Here is a 25296-nt window from a genome sequence, read left to right as displayed (position 1 = left end):
ATGGACCTATATCACTTAAAGAGGACTTATTACTTTATACAATTCATATTATGTACACCTGCAAGCAGGGGTGTGCATTCGTTTTCTAGCAAGGTAGGCACTGTAGATCTAACTAGTCGTAGTTGCGCTTTAGTCTGACAGTACGACATAAGTTGTATGAAACGCTGCTTGTTTCGTTTATGTAACCTGTAGACTGTCTACCGTAGGAAGTAAATTAACGTTAACACTTTTATATTTATTTAGGTTCATAGCGTAGGCACTGCCTAGTTGCCTATCTGATATTCGCACCCCTGCCTGCAAGTTTTTATTAACATGACATATTTACTCTGGTTCCAGCTTTTCAAAATTTGGGATTACATATAATATTGTTGAAGTCAAATGTTTGAAAGGGCCCAATTGCAACAACACTCAATTAATAATACTAATTAAACTTTTAAATACGTAAGTATCTATCACTACTCTATTAATCTTCTTCACAAATCAAATCAAATCATCTTTATTTGCAAGATAACAGTTGTCAGTCAAACGTCGTGTTTATCAAATAATAAATTTAAATTTGCTTTCTTCCCTTAGAATAATAGTGTCATTATTCTAAGTTTCTTCCTAAACCGGATCATACTACAGTAGAGTTGGCAGCATTAGGTAACCGATTTTGACATGTTCAAACGTATTTAAGATTGTAATTTAGCCTCGGTAAGTCGGTAATAGTGTTTTGTGGTTGCTACTTGCTACTTGCTACTTGCTTGTCAGCCTGTGAAGATTCAATTTTGATATATTCTTTGTTGTCAGCTGTTGAGTGTTGACGACGGACGTCAAGTTGAACTTGCCTTTGCATGAGTGATTGTTACTATGTGCGCTCTGAACTTTCAACTATAAATTAAAATAAAATATTAAAATTAAGTTGGGTTGTATGCATAAAATGTTTGTGTAAAACTTTTATAAAATGAAGGTCTTATTACTGCTACTATCAAGTTATTTATGTAGTACTGTCGCCTGGGACGACGGAGATTTTGAAGTATTTGACGTGGTAGAAGAAGTTAACCAAAATTTTTATGAATTATTAGGAGTTGCTCAGGTACGTATTAAAAATAATAGAATTTAATATTTCCTGTGAAGTACATAAATGAAAAAATAAATAAAAAACCTGTAAACAAACAAGTTAAAGTTTTTATTGCATAGTACTATCCATAATAATAGTATTACAGACAGTAATTTGCAGGCAATCTATGGACATGCTGTTGTGTTTAATATACTCGTTCGTTATCTGTGAACGAACAGGTGATAAACGGCTAAAATATATATTTGTGAATGGTGGTCTGATGCCCGTCAGATTGAATGATCGTAACACTTCTACCATCTGAGATATTTTATTCTTTATCAGATGACCATGTAAAATATCTCCAAAATAGCTACAACTTGTTGCTTCGTATACCTGTAATACTCAATTATATTTTATGTTGTCAGGATGCTTCACAAAGTGAGATAAAGTCTGCATTCAAAAAGCTAACATTAAAACTTCACCCAGACAAAAATGATGCTCCTGATGCAGATGTGCAGTTCAGGAATTTAGTATCAGTTCATAATGTATTAAAAGACCCAGGGAAAAGAGAAAAGTAAGATCATTGCTTCTTATGATTATAATTAGTAATGAAAATGTACTCAAAATGCTGTTATTTGAATGATAATTTCCAATTGTGCAATTGTGGATTTTAGTGGTATTATATAATTTAATATATTACAGATTGCTTGATTAATTAAATGAATGTTGTATTCTACTTAGTAATTAATTAATAATTTTGTTATCTGATAATTTTAAAGATAATAATGAGTTGAGTAAATAATTTACAGATACAATGAGGTGCTCAAAAATGGTTTGCCAAACTGGAGATCAGCTGTCTATTATTATAGACATGTTAGGAAGATGGGCCTGGCTGAAGGCTCTTTTATATTATTTATTATAATAACATTTGGACAGTATTTAGTTGGTTGGGCTGCATATGCAGAGAAGAGGTACACTGCTGTGAGTAAGTTTATGTTTCAAATCAAATCAAAATCAGTTTATTCAAGTAGGTCACGGAAATGACACTTATGAATGTCAAAAAAAAAAATCTTATTGAATCTACCGCTACTTCGTGAAGGGTTGAGCTAATGAGAAGAAGTAGCAAGAAACTCATTGCCACTCTTTTATATCAAGATTTACCGATCATTTCAATTACAATATAATATGTAAAATGTTTTATAATTGTATCTACAAAAAAGTAAATTAGACAAATATAATATATATTATTTTAATTTTATTGTGTAAACAATTTTACATTGGAGATATCGTTTCAATTGTTAGAGGATATCCTTCATTTTGTAATGTTCTGCGAATGACACTCTAATATTCCCGTTTTTAATTGATTCCAAACATCATTATTAAAGGTAAAAGATGACAAAGATATATTTTCTTGTATAGTGTTTTTTTTAGAACAATTTAACATCTTTTTTTAATATACAGCAAACAATCTAGAAAAGCTTTTACAATTTAGTGTTATTTCTGATTATAATTAATATCATGCTCCTTGTAATTTTAGGAACAAATACTTAACACAAGAGGAAAGAGGCAACTTAAGAAGTCTGGCTTTGAATCTGGTTTAGCAGAAATTTTAGATCAGTTACCAAAACCTAGCATAAAAGATACACTCCCATTCCAAATACCTAGAGGTATATGGTGCGTAATAACTAGTATTCCATATGCTATTAGTGCTTATAAGGAAAAAAAGAGGGAGAAAGAGGAAGAAGAGAAAAGAAAGAAAAAGAAGTGAGTTTTTTATCATACACTGCAATCTTGAAACCATGTTAACTTACCTCTGTCATGGGTAAATCTTAACACAACTTTTCTGTCACTTTGGGGTACTAACACACATGACATTTTTACATGACAACTTTGTTAAATTTCTCTCATTAGAGAAGAACTAGCTCAGGCTTTTTGAGCTAATTTGATAAACTTGGATTGTAACAAAATAGCTCCCTACCACACTTTGTTTGCACTAGAGTATTCAAAATCTTTAAATCTTTTCTTTATAATAAATCTTGAACTATACAAAAATTACATAGATGACCTTTACATCTAAATGAATGACTTAGCAATAGTCTATATTTTAGTATACCTAATGGGAGAGAGCTTATCCAATTTTATCTTTCCATTTTATTCCATCTTTCGCTTGATTAAACCAGTTGTCTCCTGCAATTTTTTGATGTCATCTACACACCTAACTTTTTGTCTTGCAACATTTCATTTTCCGCATTACCCTTTTTTAGGTGTGGACCAGATAATGACACTTGTCTCCATCCATATTTTCATTTTCATCTCATCATCCATCATATTAACCATGAATAACATATTGTTTCGATATGTGTTAAGTTAATTGATTCTTAAATATTATTTCTCTCAATGTTAATCTTTCATCCTGCCGGCCTGTTAAAATAGATACAACACAATTTTGCTTTTGGGTATAGGGATTGTTGAAGGTACTCGACCCTTAAAATAACTAGTGAAATAATTTTGTGGATGTATTTGTATTTAGAGAAGAAGAAGACCGCGCCCGTGAGGCCCGGGAGGCGGCAGCGGCAGAGAGCCGGGCTGCAGCAGGGGGTGCCCGACGACGCCGGGGCTTCGTGCCGCCGGAGAGAGAGTGTCTGCTGGACCCTGCCGATGAGCCTGATGAGTCTGCTCCTATCATTGCACCCATTAAAACGGTGAGTTGGGTGTGGTTTTATATTTGCATGTTGTTTTGAATACTTTTATTACGTCTTAAGTGTTTTACTGGAGATGTTAATGTACTAATTATATCTATGGAAAAATCCAAAGTAGCTAGTGGCGATTGGTTACTATATGTTGCGATAATTATCTGACCAATGAGCATTCAGTATCACGCGCACCCGCCCACCTTAATTGGTTGACTGGATTGTTTGCATTGTGATTGTCTATCTACTAACCCAGATAAACCCTTTGGTGTTTTCATGGTATATGGGTATGTAGCTTTTTATTGTGTGTTTTTGTTTTGAACCATAAATTGAAAAAAAAAATATGTTTTAGGAAATGTTACAAGGTAGATTTGATTTCTAAAGGAAAATCAAACAATACTATGCAATTTTATTTTTTATTTAAACAGGTATTTCATTGTAGAATATACACAAATTGAATAACTGTAGGCACCACCACCAATTACTGGCGGTTTATGGACTGATGATGATCTGGCAGAGCTCATCCGTCTGGTGAAGAAGTACCCACCTGGTGCTGCTGAAAGATGGGAGAGAATAGCTAGCAGCATGAGCCGGAGTGTTGGTGAGGTGGTCCACATGGCTGCGAAGCTGAAGGAGAACTGTTACAAGCTCCCTGGTCAAGAGCAAACTGAACCTGAGCCAGAACCACCTAAGAAGGTAGGATTTTACTAAACCATTTCAAATGAAGATTCCATTTTGCTTACCAAGATATTAAGATACACTTATTATGTATCTTAAATAGCATTAATTAATATACAATGTTACATGTTTTGACTGGATTAAAGAGAATATGTCAGTGGAGAGAGCCACCTTTATTTATCAGCAAACATTTATGCCTAAAACGACTTGTCATATTTCTAACACTGCGCTTACTTCTTGCCCAGGCACTTTGTAACAGCATGTGGTGGTCTCTTAATCACCATTTGAGTGTAGGTCCACAATTTCGCTCCCATTCTGTAAAACTCATCCTGTTCCAGGTAAAAACTCGTAAAACTGTGGAAGAGACTAACAGCAGCGTGAGCAATTGGTCGCAAACACAGCAGAAGGCGTTGGAGAACGCCCTCGCTCTCTACCCCAAGGGTGGCGCCGGTGACCGCTGGAAGAAGATCGCTAACAACGTGCCCGGGAAAACGAAGGTATACACAATACTAATATGGGAATACTAGCCCATAAGGGCGATATGTGATTATTTGTATTTTATTTGCCTATCGGATCCCACTGCTGGGCAAAGGCCTGTCCTGCTTTACTCCGTTTATGTCGGTCCTGTGCCAGCTTCGACCAGGTCTTATTATAGGCATCCAGATCATGACACTATGGTTTTCGGGGGTCTGCGTCGACATCTTTGCCCGTCCTGAGGCATCCAATGTGAATGCGACCTGTGCCCATCGGTCTGTGTGCATCCGGCATACATGCCTAGCCCAGTTCCTACTTAAGCCTGGCGGTTTTTTTCTCCTCTTGATTACTACTGAAGTTAAAGCTGAGCTCATATTTTCTAAGCCATTGCTCTGTTAAACATTAAATATGAATATCTTCATGATTCATAAATAACATCAGTTCAAGTTCATTTTTTTTAATAATTTGTGTTAAATAACACAATTTATTAAAAATATTATATTGCAATATAACTCTTGATATCGAATTGTCTCTTATTCTTGTAAAAATTTCACACTCACTATTGAGAGAAAGCGCCTATGGAGTATACAGTATACAGATAGACGGACACAATAGAGTTGCTCTAGCTTAACCTTCAAAACGTAGTTAAGACCTGCAGGATGGCCGATATTGTAGTGCGCATATAAATTTTATCTATATGTCTTCAAAATCGATCACTAACTACTTAACAGCCAAAATACGTTCACTACTGGACCAAGCTCCCCCAAAGATATCTACGACGATCGGTCCTGCGCTGCCCTCATCCAACTTATTCCAGCGATCTTGTCCAGATCGTCAGTAAATCTTGCGGGTGCCTACCAACACAGTTACGCAATCCTATGGGCTATGTCGGTGACTGGTTCTCCTACGCACCTCCTCATTTCTGATTCGATCTCACAGGGAAACTGCGAGCATAGCCCTATCCATTGCCCTCTGAGCGACAATGAGCTTTCTCATAAGGCCCATAATTAGTGACCACATCTGCGTTCCGTCTGTTATCACTTGCAAAACACAATTGGTTAAAAACCTTCGTCTTGGGATACTTGTGTTATTGTGGCTATTGCGATAATATTTATAACCCGGTTTTTCTAGCTCTGAGTATAATTAAACAGCTATTAAATGACACTTAATGTTTATCAACAATGCTAAAAAACTTTATAACTTCGTTACTATCGTTTTTACCCAATATTCGTTTCACTGATCGTAAAATTTTGTCACAGAAACTGAAAGTTATCTTCACGCACGAACAACTAACGCGGGCAATTATTGGGAAGTCGATGGATAGATTGTATTGTTGATTTTACGGTTACCAAAGTAACAATTGCTCAAAAGTAATGGCGAAAATGCTTCTCTAGTGGCATGTTACTAAATGTAATCGGCATATAGCTGCGTCTAATTTAAGCGTTTAATTGATATTGCTAAAATTAGTATCGTAATGTTCTTTAAAACCTACGTCATATAAATGTTTTACTATTATTGCGTAAACTCTTACGGCCGTTTTCAATAACGTATCTCTAGTTACGGATACTATACTATCACCGTTTAATGACAAGATCTTATCTATCCATAGTTATGTCTTATATAGTTATGGTCCAATGCTTTATGTCGATAGGTTATTGAAATGTAAGTAAGCACAAAAGGATAGATTTGTCTACCTCTAGTAACTAAAACTAAGGATAGATAGGTTATTGAAAACGGCCGTTAGATTAAGGATTGGTCACCGCTGCCTACCTAAGAACAATTATAGTATAATATTACGGCAACTATTAGATGCTTGTGTGCGTGGCATCTTGACACTCAATGTCATCTTTCAAATTTTGTAACATACGCTTTGTGTTATTTTATATTAAAATTAATAAAATACATAATACTTAATGATGATATGTGATCCCCGTGTCTTTCTTATTTCTTGTAGTATTATTTTTACAAAGTTCTACTACGCAACGGCATATAAGTTTAAATTATTAGCAAAGTTTATCAGAACATGTGGCACATCAACGTCACGCATTGTTCGAAACTGGCTCGAGTACGCCCACCTGGGTGTAGTATTAGTTGCTGTACTTTGCGACTACATCTGCGGTATCTAGTTGGAGCGCAGCGGAGAAGAATCCTTTATCTGAGCTTATACTTCTCCTTTGATCTCATCTTATTTGATAAACGCCCATTTTTATGTCAAAACATCTGATAGATCTGCTGGGCATCTGACGTAGGTTTGGACATTAATGTCCTTAATGATGCGCATGTAGCCTTGAGCACTTTTACAAGGTCTATGAATCCACATGTTTTGACCGTTTTCTTAAGGCGAAGAGTAAGCAGAAAACACGAAAACATGTTTTTTTTACACAAGTTTTGTGGTGAAAGAGAGAGTTCGAGCTATGAGCTTAATCCTGTCACACATATCCTTAAGTCTTATTTGTAGGTTGCTAATGTTTGCTGTTGGTTATAGTTAACACTGCCGAGCCTTTTTGAACTACCACTTTTCTTTGAAGTTAAACAAGCTTTTTGGCATGGCGTGACGCATTTTTTTGGTACTTCTCAGAGAAAAGTTATTCTTATAGCTTGTACTTTTTTGTGTAGGTTAATTTATTCAGATTAGTAGTGAATAACGAGGATTGTAAGCATAGAAACTGTCTTCCACGCAAGAATTTTGAAAATATTGGCTTTGTTACATAGATGGCGGGCCGGCAGCCGCGAACTCATATCGCTCAAGGTCGCTGGCATTTAGTGTCGCCTTAAGGCTTTTCCAATAGTCGTCTTACGGCTTGAATTCCACCTATGTATTCCTTTACCGCTGTGAAACCACACTGGCTTTACGTTAGAGGTCAATAGACTTTAATCGAATCAGGCGATCCCGAGGAGTCAAGTCAGCTTATATGATATAGGTAAAACAATTTTCTTTCCTCGGTCGAAAGAATGTATCTCCGTATCTATTACAAATGTATTAGATAAGCTAGTAAAGTAACAAATATTTAAAATATCCAGTGTTTCTGGAAGGAGCGTTCATTTTAGCAGCAATTCAAATTCAAATATTTTTATTTAAAATAGGATGTGACATTACTTATTGAAAGTCAAAAACTACCACCTATTCCAAAACGGATGCTTCAGATCTGAGAAGCATGGGTGCAACTAACTCGGTGGGCTTTTTTTTCATCAAAAAAATCTGATTTCAACGTAACATTTTACAATTAAACTTATTACTTATTTAATAGCCTGAGAGAGGTTTAACCTTTACCACAGAAACGATTTCTAACAATTCTTTTGAATTTCGTGCTACATTTGTTTTGAACATTATCTGGGATCATGTTGTAAGTGCATATAGATACAACGCCTCATATACATTTATGTTTGTTCCTAGTGTTAACATTATGGTTATGACAGTTTCTAGCAAATTCACTAATGTGCCTATGTACATACATAACATTATCAAGAATATATTGAGAGGCGACAGTCAAAATGTTTATTTCTTTAAAAAATTTCTCTCAATGATTCTTTGCAAGCCCAACGTAGCTACATATTAATTTATTTACTAATGTAAGATCATCTCTTAGGAGGAGTGCATGCAAAGGTGCAAGTATCTCTCAGACATGCTCAGGAAGCAGAAACAGAAGGAAGAAGAAGACGAACAGAATGACGCACAACCGGATAAAACTATCACCAATAACAACAAGACCGACAAAGAAGACATCACCAATCACGTGAATCAAGAGACAGTGACAAATCGACCCGCTCAAATAGTTGAAGATGAATCTATTATGTGATTTGTTTGTGTTGTGATTTAATGATACGGTACAGAGTATGTTAATATATATTAAATAAAAAGCGTGTAAAAAGGAGCAAATTTGTTAATGACACGGCAATCCCGTGAATCGAAAGCGTCCTAATTGAAATGCATTTTGACAGTGACGTTTTACGCTGTCGCGTACGTGACAAACCCTAGCTTTCTTATACTACTATTAATTTTGATCACCTCGTAAGTATTTTTAAATCATTTCAATCCAAATTAAATTATTTTATTTAAATTTCTGTTTTCAAATCTTTTATTGAATGTCAAAATCAACCAACCACCAATTCGAAGTTATTATTATATTATGAATTATGCCTGAAAAAAAGCGTAAACTCAACGAGTCTCTTTTTAAGATGAAATGCGTCGGTTTTGTACGCGAAAAGCTTTTTGTTTTGTAAGTAAGAATACCAAATCTACCGAATATATATTTATATAAAAATATATCGAAAATACAGGGTGGTTTTTTGAAAACTTCTCATTTTAAGTAATATATATCTTGCCAAAATTTTGATCCTTATCAGCAACAGAGTCCATTGGTCCAATAATACAGGGTGTATTTTTTTTGAAAAATCATTAGCGTCGATTTCCGTCAAAAGTTCAAGAAATTTTAAGAAACTAAATATGCAGTTTTGTTTTCTTATAAATCGAGGGCATAACTCCTTTCACGACTTTTCTCGAAGACTAGTAGTTTCCGACTTGGCCATCACCCTTCTCAAAAAACCACCCTATATATTTTCGCCGACATGATGTTTTATTAATAAGGTAGAATATCACTTCTGCCCGTAGAATCAACGTATTTTTTCCAATTTACTCTGATACCTACCGAATCGATTGCAAGAACTGCTCTTTTTCAAACATTAAATTTATCATCGTACAGTTCAATTATGTGTCGTTTATATTTACAACGATTTCATCACAAGCAACGTAGTACAAAGGAAGGATAATATTTTGATAAAAATGTATTTGAGTGTGATCACTTTCCAAAATATCCATAAACGTAATAATGGCGTCTCTGTTTCTAATTACTTAAGTATATATTATTATCTCATTTTGGATTTAATAAAATTAACCGTTAACACATTCCAGATTCAAATATATAAAATTAACTTTTTAAGTTAACAATATTTATAGATTAGAAAACAGTCGTCCCGCAAGCAATTAGCACTCATATCATTTCTATTACCTACCATCTTATTTCGATTGTCAATAGATAATAAGATATTACCAGTGATTTTTTTCTAATTGTCTATAGTTATTTCACATTTTATATTGGTATCTGTACAGATTCATAGACAAAAAAACATTGCGTGCGTACAAAGTACACATGTCAGAAGTGAAACCTGCATGGTACATGAACCTCTAAGTTTAAAGGTTCATCATGCATATGAATTCCTGGTACGTGTTGCTAGGATGGCACATGATTTCAACCGCTATGAAAGAAAATCCTACCACCACTAATATATATAATAATTATATTCTCCGCGTGTCTGTAGTAATACGTCGTGCGCAAGAGTCAGAATATATTAAGGTATACTCGCGCCATACTTAAGACAATCTCTTCTTTAACTATGATCGCCTGGTACCAAAACATTGTATTATGCTTCCTATCTTATTATCTCCCATGTTAAATATTATGAATTGATGTGACTGCTCTTTTTACTGTCGCTTTTTCGTTTCATCGACTTTCAAATCACAACGATGATAAAGAAGTTTTCACTTCAATAGTATGCATATTTCTGTCTCATTCTTTGCCGGCTTCATCCTACACGTTTTTGTATTTGTGTCTCTTACACAGAGTTTTTTCCGTTGCATCCGGTTTGAAATCACAACGATTCTAAAGAAGTTTCACTTCGTCACTCAATTTCTGTAACATTTGTAGTAATTTTCAAAATATTTCCATCATTTTTTGTATCACGTTTTTATGTCTGAGGTTATGTAATATTTTAAACATCCGAAATGGAATTAAAAAGCTCTCAATGTATGTGTTTTTATGTTTGTTCAATGAATTATACGATAAATTGACATTGTTTCAAGGAGTTTTATTTGAGATGTTTTTGATAAAGCTAAGGTAGTGCTTAGTTTGAAATAGTAAGCAGTAAATAATGAAATAACAGCTTTAAAAAGCAGTAATAGGTCAGTCATTCATTTTTAGAATATTCTCAAAATTATTGCTATAATTAATTCTATTTGTCGTTTACCTAACACCGCTTTGGAAGCAAATTGCGCGCTGAGAGAACTAACGTCTCTAAAACACACCAGTTTTTGCGACTTTTATACTAAGAGTACTCTAGTAACCAACGATGACCAAAAACCATTAAGAGATTTTTTTTATGATAACAACGGACGAGACGAGCAGGACGTTCAGGTGGTAATTTATACTCAAGATTATTGAAAAACCCATAAATTCTGAGTGGCACTACAACTGCGCCCGTCACCTTGATACATAAGATGTCGTCTCATTTCCCAGTAATTTCACTAGCTACGGCGCCCTTCAGACCGAAACACAGTAATGCTTACACATTACTGCTTCACGGCAGAAAGCACCGTTGTGGTACCCATAATGTAGCCGGCATACGGTGCAAAGGAGACTCATTTTAATTTATTTTTTTAATTCTCATGCAACACCAGAGGAATATTCAGAGTATTGTCGTCTATAAAGGAGCGTCATATCAATCCAGAAACTACGGAGGAACTGTTAGGTACCTACAGTTTGGTCGTACGTGGCAGATAATTCTGGCAGGATCCTTGAAACTGTGGAGGAAGGAACGACCCACATCCAGTTGGGGATCAGCTCGATTTAAATAAAAATACAACCTTTTTACTTATTTATTTATTATACACGTTAAGTTAGAATACAAAAACAGTGTACATTTTTTTGTAGTCAAGATTTGTGCCGTAAGTGTGCAAAAAAATGGTTATAAATAGTGCCAGAACTGCTGATAGTGCTGTTACTTCTAGAAGATGCCTAGATTTTATCGGTCTTGGCGGTAGCACCTACTCAATATGGTTTGTTTATCTAGTTAGTCTATTTTTTGCGATCCGTTGTGTCCCCGAATCTTGCGTATACGTGCGGGATGGCGTATTCATCTTCAGAGGCCGGACGACGACCTGCGAATTATTTAAAATAAATACTTTATAATAATAACAATACACTTGTTTGTTTTGTCATGAAATTAAATAGAAAAAATACCAAAATGTTTGATTTTAAAAGGAAATAGAATTTATTATAATACCTTTCAAGATCCGCCAAAAAACAAGCCATTACGAAAAAGTAAAATGGATCTGTCTCTCAATGGCTTGGCAATAAAAGGAGACGTTAATTATTCAAAACTTTATTTAGGTAGGCTTTCAGTAGGAAGGTTACCTTTAGCTGGATGTGGCCGGGCGCCGCAGCCCAGACATCCGCACACCTTGGGCGAGGCCACGCGGTGGAGCTGCCTGTGTCCGTCTTCACAGCGCAGCGGAACTGTCAGAGGCTCGTACTGGCTCGCCTGGCAACACTCGCAGCTCGAGTCATGGCTGCCCGTCTCTGTACAAGGATATCAGATTATTTTCAGGATATAAACTAGCTTGGGACGGAATTTGCTTGAACTTCAATAGCAACTATGCGCTACAACGGCGCCACTAAATGAACACATGGTTAGAACTACAAAACCATCTTAAAAAAATATAAAAACTGCAGTTTACAATTGAAAATTATATTTAAAAAAACAAAATTTTAGTCACCTCACCTCACCTACGCATTCTGAACGGCTACGGCCCGGCATGGGACAAGTAGGTGTCAGTCAGTATTAGTTAAGGTTATTCCGAAATTATATGATGAAAATATATATGATAAAATAATGGACGAGACGAGCAGGACGTGCTCATTAGAATGCAGTGACGCTCAGGATTTATGAATTCTGAGCGGCACTACCGTTGCGACCGTCACCTTGAGACATTGTCTCATTTGCCCAGTAAATTCACCGAAATACAGTAATGTTTACATGTAATGCTTCACGGCAGAAATAGGCGCCGTTGTGGTACCATAATGGCATCCTGTGCAAAGGAGCCTCCCACTGGTAAGTTCTACTCGTGCGTTTAATTGCTATATTGTAGCTCAACGCTGTAAGGTAGCAGAGGTTTTATTTATGCGTTTTAGGGCTTTGAAGGGAAAATATGCTATAAGTTGGAAGGTCCCCTGTGTTATCATTTCAGGAAACCTGTAGTTGGCAGCGGTTGGTTGCGCACAGATATGTGCGCACACAAAGTATCTGTGTGCGGTAAAAAGATTGTTGTGATTAACGATATATACTGAAAATTACCTAAAGATTTCTCGGCGAGTCATGTCATGTCATGATTAGAAATAATATATCTTATATTAGAGATAATTAACATCTGCCAATACACAGAATTGTGAATGGGTCCACTTCTTACAACCGTAGGAATAAAATTACAATGATTTTGACGAGCTTTTCCTAGTTGTAGGTACTCAACCTTGTTTACAGCTAGAATATTTGTTAGAATAAGTATCAATAATTATAATGTCACACTCACGGTTGTTGTAGAGGGTGCCTGACTCGCAGGAGCCGCGGCACTCGCGGAAGCCCCGGATGGTGTCACTATTGACACAGAGACCGTGCGCTGCCAGTCGCACGCGGATCAGACCCACAGACTCCGCCGGGCTGATCTCCACGGGAACGCAGCTCGCTAATATTGCATAAATTATAATATTATAACAAAAGTTAGGATGGTTACATTGAGAAAAAGCACTAATTTAAAGTTTTAATGCCCAACTTGAGTCGTTTCAGTTTAGAATATTTTAATCGTTTACGTTACACGTATAGGAGTAGGTAAGTATGTGTTGTTATAATCCGGAGTATACGTAAATTATAAATTCCAACGGTGCAACAAACACCGTTCACAAATTTATTATTGAAATGACTACTTTCTCTCTGCCAACGAGAAAACGATTAAGTGTGCAACTATGGATTTGGTTTTTTATTTTGAACCACAACCAAACTACAAATATACTAACATAGGGAGCTGGGCCTCAGCTTGCAGACCCTGCAGCACTCCTCCAGCACAATGTCCTCGTCAGCGCACGTGCTCACGTCGGCGCACTGCACCCGCGATGACGTCACGAACACGTCGCCGTCTGCGCGCTCGCACGAGTATGTAGTGCAGTTGTCCACAGACTTCCAAACACTTCCTGTAACATTACAATCGAAATGTCAAGTAATTGGCCAACTAAATAGCAATTTAAATGCTATTGTAGTGTGTGTGTGTGTGTGCTTATGGCAAATAGTGTATAGCTTTTGGTAACTGGTAAATGGTTCTGTCAAATGTGAGCTTGCGCTATACGCGCTTCTTCTTTATCTACAAGTGACTACCAGTTTCTCGTTACAAGTAGGCAACGAATTGACAGTTGTAACGCGCGATATTTAATTTGATAATGGAATTCTGTTATCCAGTCAATCCAGGGGAAGATGTGAATGTGAACCGCTGGCCATAGGAATTTCTAATTTGAGGTAAGGTTTAAACTATTAGTTAGGCTCAGTTGGGTAAGTCGCATTCGTAAATACTACAGCTGGCACCTGAAGATACAAAGTCGCAATGAGGCACATAGTTTCTTGCAAATCGCATGTTTATGGAATACTATTACTTACCGGGTTCTTTCAACTCTTGGCCGATAACGCACTTTTGCTTGACACATCGGCCGCAGCAGACATCTGCGGACGGTGCCTCGTATCCCCAGCCCGGCTTGCAGTCCCGCTCGCAGCTCTCGACGTGCTCCACGTGACTGAGTTGTCCCGCCGCGTCACGCGAACATGTTAATTTCTTGCACGGGTCAGATGTGTTCCATGTTTGACCGTCCTGATACAGATACGCAGATATATTATTAACTACCCACAATGACGACTGTAGGTATTATGTTATCGCCAAAAATGGCTAAAGAAAAACAGAAGCATAAAGGTAAATTAAAAGCACTAAAATCTTTTAAAATTTAGATTGGCGAAATTACTACAACGTCTAACTGTCCTTTAACGTGTCCGATGTATCGAAATAGTGAGTCATAGACACTAGTTTACACAGATTTTTTTTATTTTATTCAAAACATCACAAAATCCTCAGAACTTAAATTAGGTTTCAATAATACTATTTTGGAGGACTTATATCTAATAACGGATTTACAATATTTATAATAAGATGTGATATTTGTGCGTGTGGGGTTTGGTGAGATTGCGTGTGTGTGTGTGCATGTGTGTGAGTGAGTGTGTGTGTGTGTGTGTGTTTGTGAATTACTCCAAAATTAAATTTCCTATAGATAATAAAGATTATATATATATTTTTAAATATCAATAAAGAAGCATGGCTCAATTGATGATGATAATGTGCTTAAATAATTATTATTAAATTGTGCGTACTGCATATCCATTAAATCTGTTGTACAGCGGTAGCAATGCACTGAGGCTATTCAGGATATTATAATATAACTATACTGCGACAGTTACTATATTACCTACATTAATATCTACATATCAGTCATGTATAGCAATCGCCAGCCTCAAGTAGATTTTAAAATTAGAAGCTCCTTTGCAGTGAATATCGAGTACCATTGTGGAGTCAAGCATTAAAATAGTAACCTATAAGTGCCCTGTACTTTTCCCGGGGCATGAAAAGAATAGGGGAGTCCCAGGCCCATGGGTGTCGTAAGAGGCGACTAAGGGCTTTTTAGAAGTGGGAGAGTCACGCTGCCGTCTTTTAACGTCAGCGCAATCGGGCCAGACTCGTCCGGGTTAATTACCACACTCGCACAGAATACCGGCGTGAAGTAGCGGCCTAGTGCCGCTATGTTTCGTATAGGTTAGTGTCGAGGACCGGACACTTCCCTAAAAGCCTCGCCTAGTATCGGAATACCATCTGGAGGGCAAAGCCAAATTGGCTTCAAAGAAACTGGGCGTCATTAATAGAGCACGTCAATACTTCAAGCCGGCCCACATTCTAGCGCTGTAGAAAGCGCACATGGAGTATTGCTGTCATCTCTGGTCTGGCGCACCCCAGTATCAGCTCGATCCATTTGACTCATTACATACAGTCATTACAATTTTGACAATTATCTAAAAAGAGTACAATATTTTTCTTATATGTATCTTAAATTTACCAATTAAAAGATGAAATATACCAACTTCTTAAAGAGTAAATATTGTGTTTTTAAGAATCCTGAGCAGGGGTAAATTAGATTTATCTATAAAGTACCATCATCAGCCCGTCACCACTTATCATATAACAAAACTCAAAAGCAGCATCTGAAAGGATGAATTGCAAGTGGAATGAAAGGCAGTCTCAATGTTACCTAATGAGGCAAATGGTACCGTAGACCACAGAGCATGGCCGTAAGCGTAGATAGTCAACTAGAACTGTCTTTTGGGCAGATAACAAACCTGATAAATATCATTCTGGTAGCGACAGGCCACGAGCTCCCGCTTGGCACAACACTGGCCGGCCGTGTGCTCCTCGCTCACTACGAACTGCTTCAGTGTGGACTCGGCTATCTTCGGACACGTCTCGTTGGTCGACTGCACTTGTAGCTGTAAAAATATAAAGAAATTATTTATAATACTGACAAATCTCGTACAGTAATAATTGTCATAATATAGGAAAGCTAAACGTTTTAATAAATATGTGATTCTTAAAATTTATCCGAAAAAACTATTTTGTTACAATAATAATTAGTCCTAGGATAAATCGACTTACCTAAGCAGTGTTTATAATGTAGTACACGTCGTAGTGAATTATTCAAAAATTGCAATAGCTTATGAATAAGTAGCTACCTTATCTAAATACAGAAAAGGTTTATGAATATAAAAATACTCACAGTTCCATTAAGATCGACGCAGGTATAGGTGACGCAGAAATCGTCGGACTTCCACGTCTCGGAGATATTGCGTGTGCGTCCGTCCACAACGCACGCTACGGGCTGGCATCGACCGCAGCATTGGTCGCTGTCCGGTGCGGGGAAGTATTGCCAGCCCTGATATTTAATTATTATTATTGTTTTTCATAGTGAAATTGCTTCAAAACTCATTTATTCAGAATTTGTTTTGGATGTCAATGACAACCATCCCCCTATTGATCTCTTAAAAAAATACAATTCATACAATATTGTACTATTATAACATAGTTATTGCTTTAATGTTAGTCTCAGACTGTGCGATCGCTTTTATGGTCCGCTTGTAGTTTTACAAAAAAGCCTTTTCTAAATAAAACAATAAAATTTATTTATATAGTTTAGAGGTAAAAAGACTTGGAACTAAACTAGTTCTACTTTAAAACTAATAATAATCACCAAAACAATAATTAAGCCTAGATTAATGCTGATTCTTTTTGACGTGTTAAAGGGGTTTACATAAATGCTACTGAAATATTTTTTTTTATTTTCCGTTGCTGACCAATGCGAGGACGCCGACATCTTGTGGGTGGAATGTAATTAAACTTTATCAATTGGCAGGCGAATTTGAATTTAAGTAGATATAAAGCGTGATATAAATAAAGCTTAAAATATAATATTTTTATCACTTCAACGTTACCGGCTGACAAGTGGTATCGCAGGTTTGCATGGTGGTGACCACCTCGAGCGCTCCATCACCTATCTCCTTGCAGAGGAACGACTCGCAGGGTTTTTCTGGTGACTTCCAGGTTTCGTTAACCTGAAATAAACACAATATGTAGAAGACTTGTTCTGACGCTATAATTATTATAATTTACAGATACGATGAAAAATCGTATTGTATCTAATATGTACGGCATAATGTCCATGTAACACATTTTGAAGACCCGTTTTGAACTAATATTTTGGGTCCGTTCTTTGTTGTGATACTGTTAATGTCATGCCGCTGATGAATCAGGTAAAAACTGCATTAGAGGATGCAAGCGAGGCCATTAATAACATCAAAGATCAAACCGTAAGTGTAATAGAACTGAAGCCGTGTTGCCATTACAGCTTTGATTTTTTGCAATTGTTTCTCGATTTAAAGGTGTTTGTGCCGGTGTAATAAAGTGTACTGAGACTTTGCACAGATTTTACTTACGGAAAACTTAGCTGAGTGTGATAAAACACGAACTTGACTTATGCATACGGCTGTCTTAGCTGAAGCTCGGTACAATTTCAGCTGTCAAATGACTATAAAAACGAAAACAAAGATTATGCCAAGATTACACTCAGCTAAGTTTTACGTAAGTAAAGTCTGAGCAAAGTCTATGTAGTCTCTGTAGTCTATGTTGTCTATCTAGATCTCAGCCTTAGTGTGAGGGGCACAAACGGGACGGCGATAAATTGATTCAGCTCATACTGACAGTGCAATGACGCTTTACGTCAGGTGGGTGGACCATCAGCTAGCTCTGTCATATGCAACAAAACACAGACGTGGACACTTTATCAAGGCGAGGTTAGTTTTATTATTGTGTATTAATTACTGTGGTCAATTTTACTCCGAATAATCCCGCTGATGCGGTCGTCTAAGGAAACGACTAGATAAATAAAGTCCTCAGCGCTCCTAAAGAAGTTTTTATTAAAAAATACCGTACACAGACGATATTTATGGTAAATTAGCTCTCTCACCTTGTATGCTTGATTCTGGTACCGACACGCGACGTGCACGTGACGCGGGCAGCACGCAAAAGGCACTGGGCGCGTCTCCGTCACGTACTGCTCGGACACGGCGGCGGGACACTGCGTCACGCTGCACTGCGGGCTGGGTTTGTCACGCGCTCCAGCCGAAGACACGCACCGGCACGACCGACACGGCCCGTCCGTCCACGACTCATCCAGCTATATTAGCAATATTTTTTTATTTATTAAAGGCAACAAACAGTTATTTGTGACAAGGTTACTATTAGCATAACTAAAGACCTATAGTGCCTATAGCTAAGTTAGAGTAATTCATTTCTTATTGAGCAACTCTTAGCCTTGACAAATTATTTTGCAATTAGGTTTACTAATTAAGGCAACTAGTTAGCAACGGATTGTTCAAATGATAATTATCGCTAATTAAAAACTTTTTTTTGTTCTATCAAACATTTGTTAAGCAGTGGTGGTTGGTGATTTATTAAATAAATCAACATTTGTGAAGTTTTTATTATAGAAGTTCGTGGAACGATACATTAATGAATAACGTGTATAATTCTTACGATATAAGGGTTTTGAACCCTTACTGGAAGACTACTTCAAGAAACAAAGAACAGCCACTTTTTATATTTTAAAAATATGTATACAGGTGGCTCAAGTTGGTTGTGGTCAAGGTTGGTAAGTTTGCAGTATTTTAAAAGACAGACATACATCTTTGATCATCCTCAGAGGCTCGGGTCGTGACTTCTCTCCGCCGCTAGCTGCTGCTTCCCATTCAACAGTCACCACGCATTTGTCCTTGGGTAGTTCTAGAATGTATAAGTTTATGCATCATGCATTGTAAATTAATTCAATTCTGGAAACAATATTAGAAACTTTAACGGTTGTAGGCCTTATTCTAAACAATCTGCAAGCCATTTGTACAATATTTTTATTTGTTTATTGTTTTATGTATGTATACACGCACTAGCAAATTTTCTAGAAATTGTGATCAGAAACAAACTTGTTACACAATTTAGAGGAATAGTTTAAAGAAACACCGTATATTTTCATTCGGATTCTAGTTGTGTTTTAATTATTTTATTGGCAGATATAGGTAAAAGTACGGACATCCGCAACCAGCCAGCCTTTAAAGTGGGAGTTTGCTCTTTCCTTGGAGGTCCCTAAGTCGTATCGGGAAAACTGCAGTAGGTAATTGATTCCACAAAGTCTCTGTGCGAGGCAAGAAATTTCTCGCAAAATGCTCGGTTGTAGAATGCTAGACGTTAACACGACTTAAAGAACTTTCTTCTTCGTGACATTCTTGGCAGAGCAGTTGTGGTCATTACGAAGTGCCATCTTTTGGGGCAGAAGTAATTCGCTCCACGAGCATTCGCCATTTTTCCCTGCTGGCCGACAGCCTGGTACAATCGTTCAATGAACAGCAGACTTAATTTGGTTGGTCCATCGCATGGGCGAATTTCCTCGCCCTCTGTTGCCCTCCACTTTGCGCCGCATGACAGGGCGCTCGATGGACTCACTCTCGCGCCGGGAGACGTGTCCGAAGTACTTAAGTATGCGACTCTGTACTAACACCGAAACTCTGTAAAGAACTTACCGCAATTGTATTCCGGGCAGCATTTCCCCGTGATGTTGCGCACCTCGAGGGTATGGAACTCCGGACAGGGGTGCGGCCTGGGGCACTTGTCGGCGCGGCACAGCAGTTCCACCTTGGGACAGCAGCCGCTGTTGTCCACCACGCGCTCCACTCCAGGCTCCAGCATCTCTACCTGGCTGTCGTCAGGTATCACCTCGCACTCGCTCGCGGGCTTGCATTCTGAACACCAAAAAAAGAATAGTGTTGGACTAAGATAATGTATAGATAGTGTTATGTTAAGATAGAACCTTATGCTGTTAGGCAACGTATGGCAACATGCCCGGTTATTACTTTAGTGTGCATGACATGGTACGAATTTTAACTAAGGTAAGTATTAGGTATGGTATGTTTGGTAAAGTGGTTTATACAGTTCAGGGTCGCCTGGTTTCACTGCGATCAATGTGAGTTTATTGTGATAGCCACTGTTAATCATAGCTCACTGCATAGATTGATTCTTTTCATGAATCTTATTAGATCTTTAGCAGTTTTGAGCTGACGTATTCCGAGTGATTGAAGAATTGGTCTTCCCAAAGAGATGCTGCATTTACGCATTTAAGGACCACATTAAGAGAGGATGTCTAATGGAGTTTCATATGGACAACACAATCTAAACGCTCTGTAATTTATGAGGCCTAGGATTGCGAGGTGTTTGTTTAGTCTGCAGTGCCCCGTTAGGTTTCTGAAAGTGTGGGGTAAGGTCCGGGCGAAAATTTTTTATGAGTTTAGGACAAGCAGCGTACGAGTAATTGAAGAAAATTTCAGACTCTCTTCCACATCAAAATAATATTTTGCGTCCAGGTCTACATTTAACGAACGAAAGAGAAAGAGTATGTAGCAAGTCGTGGGAAAGAGACGGAAGACTTCAACTGGCATTTGTTCGCAATCGTTATTTCATTGTTAGTTTGTGAACAAGGCCTTAGGTGGGACATTTTTGAACATGAAAAAACACCAGGCAAGGAAATTGATAATGAAGTGATGTCACATGTTCAAACATTGAGGTAGATGTTTAAGTTTTTGCCGTGTGGTGCGATGCATAGGCTCTTAAGAACACTGCGACATTAAATGCATTGGGAGACACGTCAAGATTATTTACCAAATACGAATGATGACAAGTGCAATTACGACCTCTATAAATCTAGAGGTTTGTTTTCCTTGGGGAAGGCCCCAGGGAGGTCATATTAATGATGACGTATCAAATTAATTGATATAGTCTCATTGGTATAACACAATAATTATATCATAAATTTCGCTCGCTGAATAATAACTAAACTTACCGCACGCAAACTCTTGACATCCATTTGAGTTGATTTTCTGTTTCAACACTTGTCCGAAACCGCAGTCCATCTTTTTGGCTTCCTCGCATTGGATTTGTGGTTGTGTGGGCTTTGGTACTGAAATAATAATGAAACAATTTTTATTAAAAAAATTGTGCCTCAACCTTTATGGAGTGGAATCTGGATGAAATATTAAAAAAGAGAGACTCGTATTGATTCAAAAATTACCATGTCCCACTGTATTTTAAAGAAAGGCCCATTAGGTTTTTACGCCCATTCTTCTCAGGCCTGAGGAGTTTCATTTCCGTATGCTTGACTCTGACTTTTAACATCAAACTTATTTAATATAACATCAAGCTCATACCGCACATATACTCCGGGCAACAGGCAGAGGGCTTGACAGCCTTCTTCACCAGGTCCTCGTGCTGCAAACACACGGGCACAGAGCACACCTGCGTGGTGCATGCTACATGCGCTGCGTTCTGCTCCCCGACCCTACTGCACGTGCATTTCGTGCACGCATCCTCCTATACACATATTGCATTTGTAAACATTTACACATAATCAATAAACAAAGCCTTAATCCACTAATGAATGTTCGACTGGGCCAAAATGATGATAAGATGATAAGGGCCATGGGTGGTTTCCATCGTATCTTTATAAATAAAACAAGAAGTATCACAAAAGCCATTGAAGACTCTGAACACGTGTTTTTTGCGTTGCTATGATGAATGTTGAAACGAAATACGCATGACTCGGGAAAATGTCGAAAAAATTCAGTCATAAACTTAATGATGCAAAAATGGTCGGTCTATAATCCTATTTTTTTTTAATATAAGAGGGGGAAAAGGACCAAGAAACTTACATTATGGATAGTTAAACATTAAGCATTAATTATAGTGTAAGACTGTATAGAAACGTGACAATGGAACCCCAGCTCAGCAAGGCAGCCGATTTTCCTTTGGGCCATTTAGTGACAAAACGAAAGACTTATATAGCCATAAACCTAAAAGAAACAGATTATTATTCTTGGTCCACAAAACATCTGTTTTGCATAGATGTAAAAACCGTATCCTAGTTATACTTAATATCTGGGTGGCCGCGTGTGAATGTTTTTTAATGAATTATCATGGAATCTTAACCAAGAGATAGATAGATCTAGATACTTTAGTGCCAACAAACCTGCCATTCGTCGCCTGCGTAGTGTTCGCTGTTGGAGTCGCACGGGAAGCACTTGGAAGGCTCTATACACGTGCTGTTCACTCGCACCTAGAAGACAGACACGATTATAAGCTAGTTTGGCCATTTGCTTAAACTTTTCCATCTTAAATATCTAAGGGACAGGTGGTATTGAATTGTGGTCGCCGTTTTACAATTGCTCCCATAAAAAACCGACTCCTTAGCTAAGATTATGGTGATCCCATGTGATGGTACCCCAGTTAGATTTGTTTTCTTTGAGTAAATATTATTTACTATATATTATGTATAACAAAAATATTCTAGTTGACTGAGGATAAAACTTACAAGGCCTTGTGGACAGAAGCAGCCTTCGGCAGGCGGGGTACGGCAGCTCGCCGGGTCCTTTTTGAATTCCTCATAGTTCTCGCAAGTCCGTTCGCAGTCTACACACGCTCTATGCACTAGCGGTGCTTCACTGAAAATTGTATGCTTCACTGTTACTTAACTTTATTATTATATGACACGTTCACGTGCCTGTAAGGGGTACATCCTGCTGCAGTGGGGATTCGTTTAGTATTTATTTAATTTGAGCATTAGTAACAAGACCTCGTACTTCAATTGCGTACTTTTCTTATTCCTTAGTAGTAGTCCATTGTTTTGTTTTTTGGGCATTCGCCCCTACTTGAAAAATTCACCATGTATTGTAGTGATGTCTTATCTGGTGTTCAGTTCACTAACTTACCAAGTGGTCGGGCAGAGACCGCTTCTCCAATCCAGACAGATGCCTTGGCGCCTGCATTCGTCCGCGTACCGCTCCAGACTGGGGCACGCATTTGTGGAGTTCAAGTCGCACAGCTCTCGCTGACAGGACTCTATGTATGACTCTGGGTCTACGAGCGCGTGGCACTGAAATACACACGAAATACTATGTTATGTACTGCGTTTGGACGGTATCTATGGAAGCCGTTGCATAAAGGAAAATTTACTTCGCAATGGAATACGGGCAGTGACGATCGTATAAAATTAATTACCGCGTAAGCATCTCCACATAAAAAAGATAAGTAATAATATTTTTTATGTAGAGATGAAAAGACGGGCAAATGATTCACGGTACTTTTCGCCCGTCATCCTAAGACGTCACCACTAGTGACCATCGTCCCCCATAAATGCTTATCTTAGGTAATAATACCTTGGCTACTATTTTACTACCCATACCATCTACAGCAGAGCTTAAGAATCTAATCACAGACGGATGTTTCTTAGAATATACTAGCGTTTAGACGACCTGGCAGCCCGATAATGACTGACCAAATTTGATATGTCAATGTGTGCTGCAAGTGGTTTGCTAGTTTTATATTCAAAACTAGCTGCCCCGACAGACGTTATTCTGGTAATAATAAAAAAAAAACTCTTACGGGTAAAATTTCGTAAATTCCGTTCTTAGCTGACCTCCACTCGGCGAAAGGAATATTCCTACCAAATTTTAAGTCTCTACGCCTTATGGTTCCAGAGATATCGCGATGGGTGACTATATACGTGGAAATCTCTTATATATATAGATACTAAGGGGCTAATTCCATATGTTGCTGACTGTTTACCATTTGTCAATCAAAATTGGTTACAGTTACAATCGATTCGCTTTATTTTTTATCTTGCTGTGTCTCTGTTAGATATATTCTTCTCTCTCGAACGCTTTCTCTATATACCAGTATATTGTAAGTGCTTGGGTAAGCAATTAATGTCTGTATTGCAGGACCCCGCTCTTCCTCCATTTTAATTCTTAATGTAGATTCACGAATTAACTAAATAGGTAATCAAACACAATCTTTGTTTACATAACTAATAATGTGTTTGTGTTGGTGTGCATGCAAGCGCGTATGTGTGTGTCTGGTGCTGAATATGAGTGCATGCACGTGGGTGTGTGTGTATGTCTGTGTGAGTGTCTGCGTTTTGTGAAAATATGTACACTTGTTGTGTATGGTTTATATTATTGCTTAATCCGGATATGGGAAAGTGTCAGTTTAAGATATCATAGTAGACAAAGGACATAACACTTCAGTATCAGCTTAACTTACATCTGCTCAATTTTTTTTGGGGTTCAAGTAAACGATAAACAGTCTGGGACCCTTTACGTCGTATAGTAATTTGTGGATCAACATCTGCTTCTAACACGGAGTCAGTTCAAAGCGATGTTTGATCTAACTCCTGACCTTGTCTTACACACTTTTATTTTATTTTATTTATTTATTTACTATAAACATACAATTTCTTCTTAAAATAATACAAAGTCCTGTAAAACTGTTTACACAGTTTGTCTACAGCGATCGAGCGAGTCTCATAAAATAAATCTTGAAACGTATTTTACAAATGTTAGTGCAGCAATAAATAATAATTAAATAGTTTTTTAAATTTATTATTGTTTGGTTCCCGTCGGATGTCCTCTGGCAAACTATTAAGCAGAAGGGGGTTTTCTTTTCTTTAAAGTTCTATTGCCAAAGTAATTGTTAACTCTAGGTACTTCAAGTTTGCCTGATGTCATCGAACGGGTGATATTGACTAATTAAGGATGGGCTATGATCTTGAGAATCATGGCTATTTAAGGCCAATAGGTATACTTAACACATCATCAGGTTTCGTGGCCAGACTTTCAATTACAGAGCGATTTTCAAGCCTTTTTTCACACAATACTAAACTATGGAAGAAAACCATCAATGTGTGTTTGTTGGTATTCGCTTGTGACATTTTGCAAATTATCAGCTAAAAATCCGGCACTAACCTTATTAATCTGTTGTAAAAGAAATATAAAAATTAATACGCTTGTCCGCTCACATGATTGTTAAACTCGCTTAAACAATATTAAGCAATTATATGGCACGAATAGTCGGACACTTATGTT

The 25296-nt window shown here is 37.5% G+C and overlaps 2 protein-coding genes across 2 annotated transcripts in view; one reads left to right on the top strand and one right to left on the bottom strand.

Moving 5' to 3' along the window:
- Nucleotides 1-784: 784 nt before the first annotated feature.
- LOC126974941 (uncharacterized protein F54F2.9) lies at nucleotides 785-10733 on the top strand. The gene is made up of 8 exons (XM_050822695.1): nucleotides 785-1075; nucleotides 1465-1613; nucleotides 1849-2020; nucleotides 2577-2803; nucleotides 3570-3741; nucleotides 4198-4425; nucleotides 4746-4904; nucleotides 8469-10733. The coding sequence occupies exons 1-8, from the start codon at nucleotides 944-946 to the stop codon at nucleotides 8676-8678; spliced, it is 1449 nt and encodes a 482-aa protein (XP_050678652.1). The 5' UTR covers nucleotides 785-943; the 3' UTR covers nucleotides 8679-10733.
- Nucleotides 10734-11519: 786 nt separating this feature from the next.
- The window catches only part of LOC126974900 (hemocytin-like), an 83849-nt gene continuing 70072 nt past the window's right edge, over nucleotides 11520-25296 (bottom strand). The window contains exons 58-73 of the mRNA XM_050822621.1: nucleotides 23143-23306; nucleotides 22746-22875; nucleotides 22404-22490; nucleotides 21586-21748; nucleotides 21222-21338; nucleotides 19909-20127; nucleotides 19023-19120; nucleotides 18306-18515; nucleotides 17275-17394; nucleotides 16563-16718; nucleotides 16129-16275; nucleotides 14353-14560; nucleotides 13722-13895; nucleotides 13241-13393; nucleotides 12069-12233; nucleotides 11520-11812 (exon numbers count right to left, since the gene is read on the bottom strand). Coding sequence (XP_050678578.1) covers nucleotides 11730-11812; nucleotides 12069-12233; nucleotides 13241-13393; nucleotides 13722-13895; nucleotides 14353-14560; nucleotides 16129-16275; nucleotides 16563-16718; nucleotides 17275-17394; nucleotides 18306-18515; nucleotides 19023-19120; nucleotides 19909-20127; nucleotides 21222-21338; nucleotides 21586-21748; nucleotides 22404-22490; nucleotides 22746-22875; nucleotides 23143-23306 — 2394 coding nt within the window. The 3' untranslated portion in view covers nucleotides 11520-11729. The remainder of the gene's footprint in view (nucleotides 11813-12068; nucleotides 12234-13240; nucleotides 13394-13721; nucleotides 13896-14352; nucleotides 14561-16128; nucleotides 16276-16562; nucleotides 16719-17274; nucleotides 17395-18305; nucleotides 18516-19022; nucleotides 19121-19908; nucleotides 20128-21221; nucleotides 21339-21585; nucleotides 21749-22403; nucleotides 22491-22745; nucleotides 22876-23142; nucleotides 23307-25296) is intronic.

This window comes from Leptidea sinapis, chromosome 34 (genome assembly GCF_905404315.1).
Source record: "Leptidea sinapis chromosome 34, ilLepSina1.1, whole genome shotgun sequence".
NCBI classification, from domain to species: domain Eukaryota; kingdom Metazoa; phylum Arthropoda; class Insecta; order Lepidoptera; family Pieridae; genus Leptidea; species Leptidea sinapis.
Note: the sequence above shows the minus strand (reverse complement) of the source record. Positions and strands in the feature narration are given on the sequence as shown.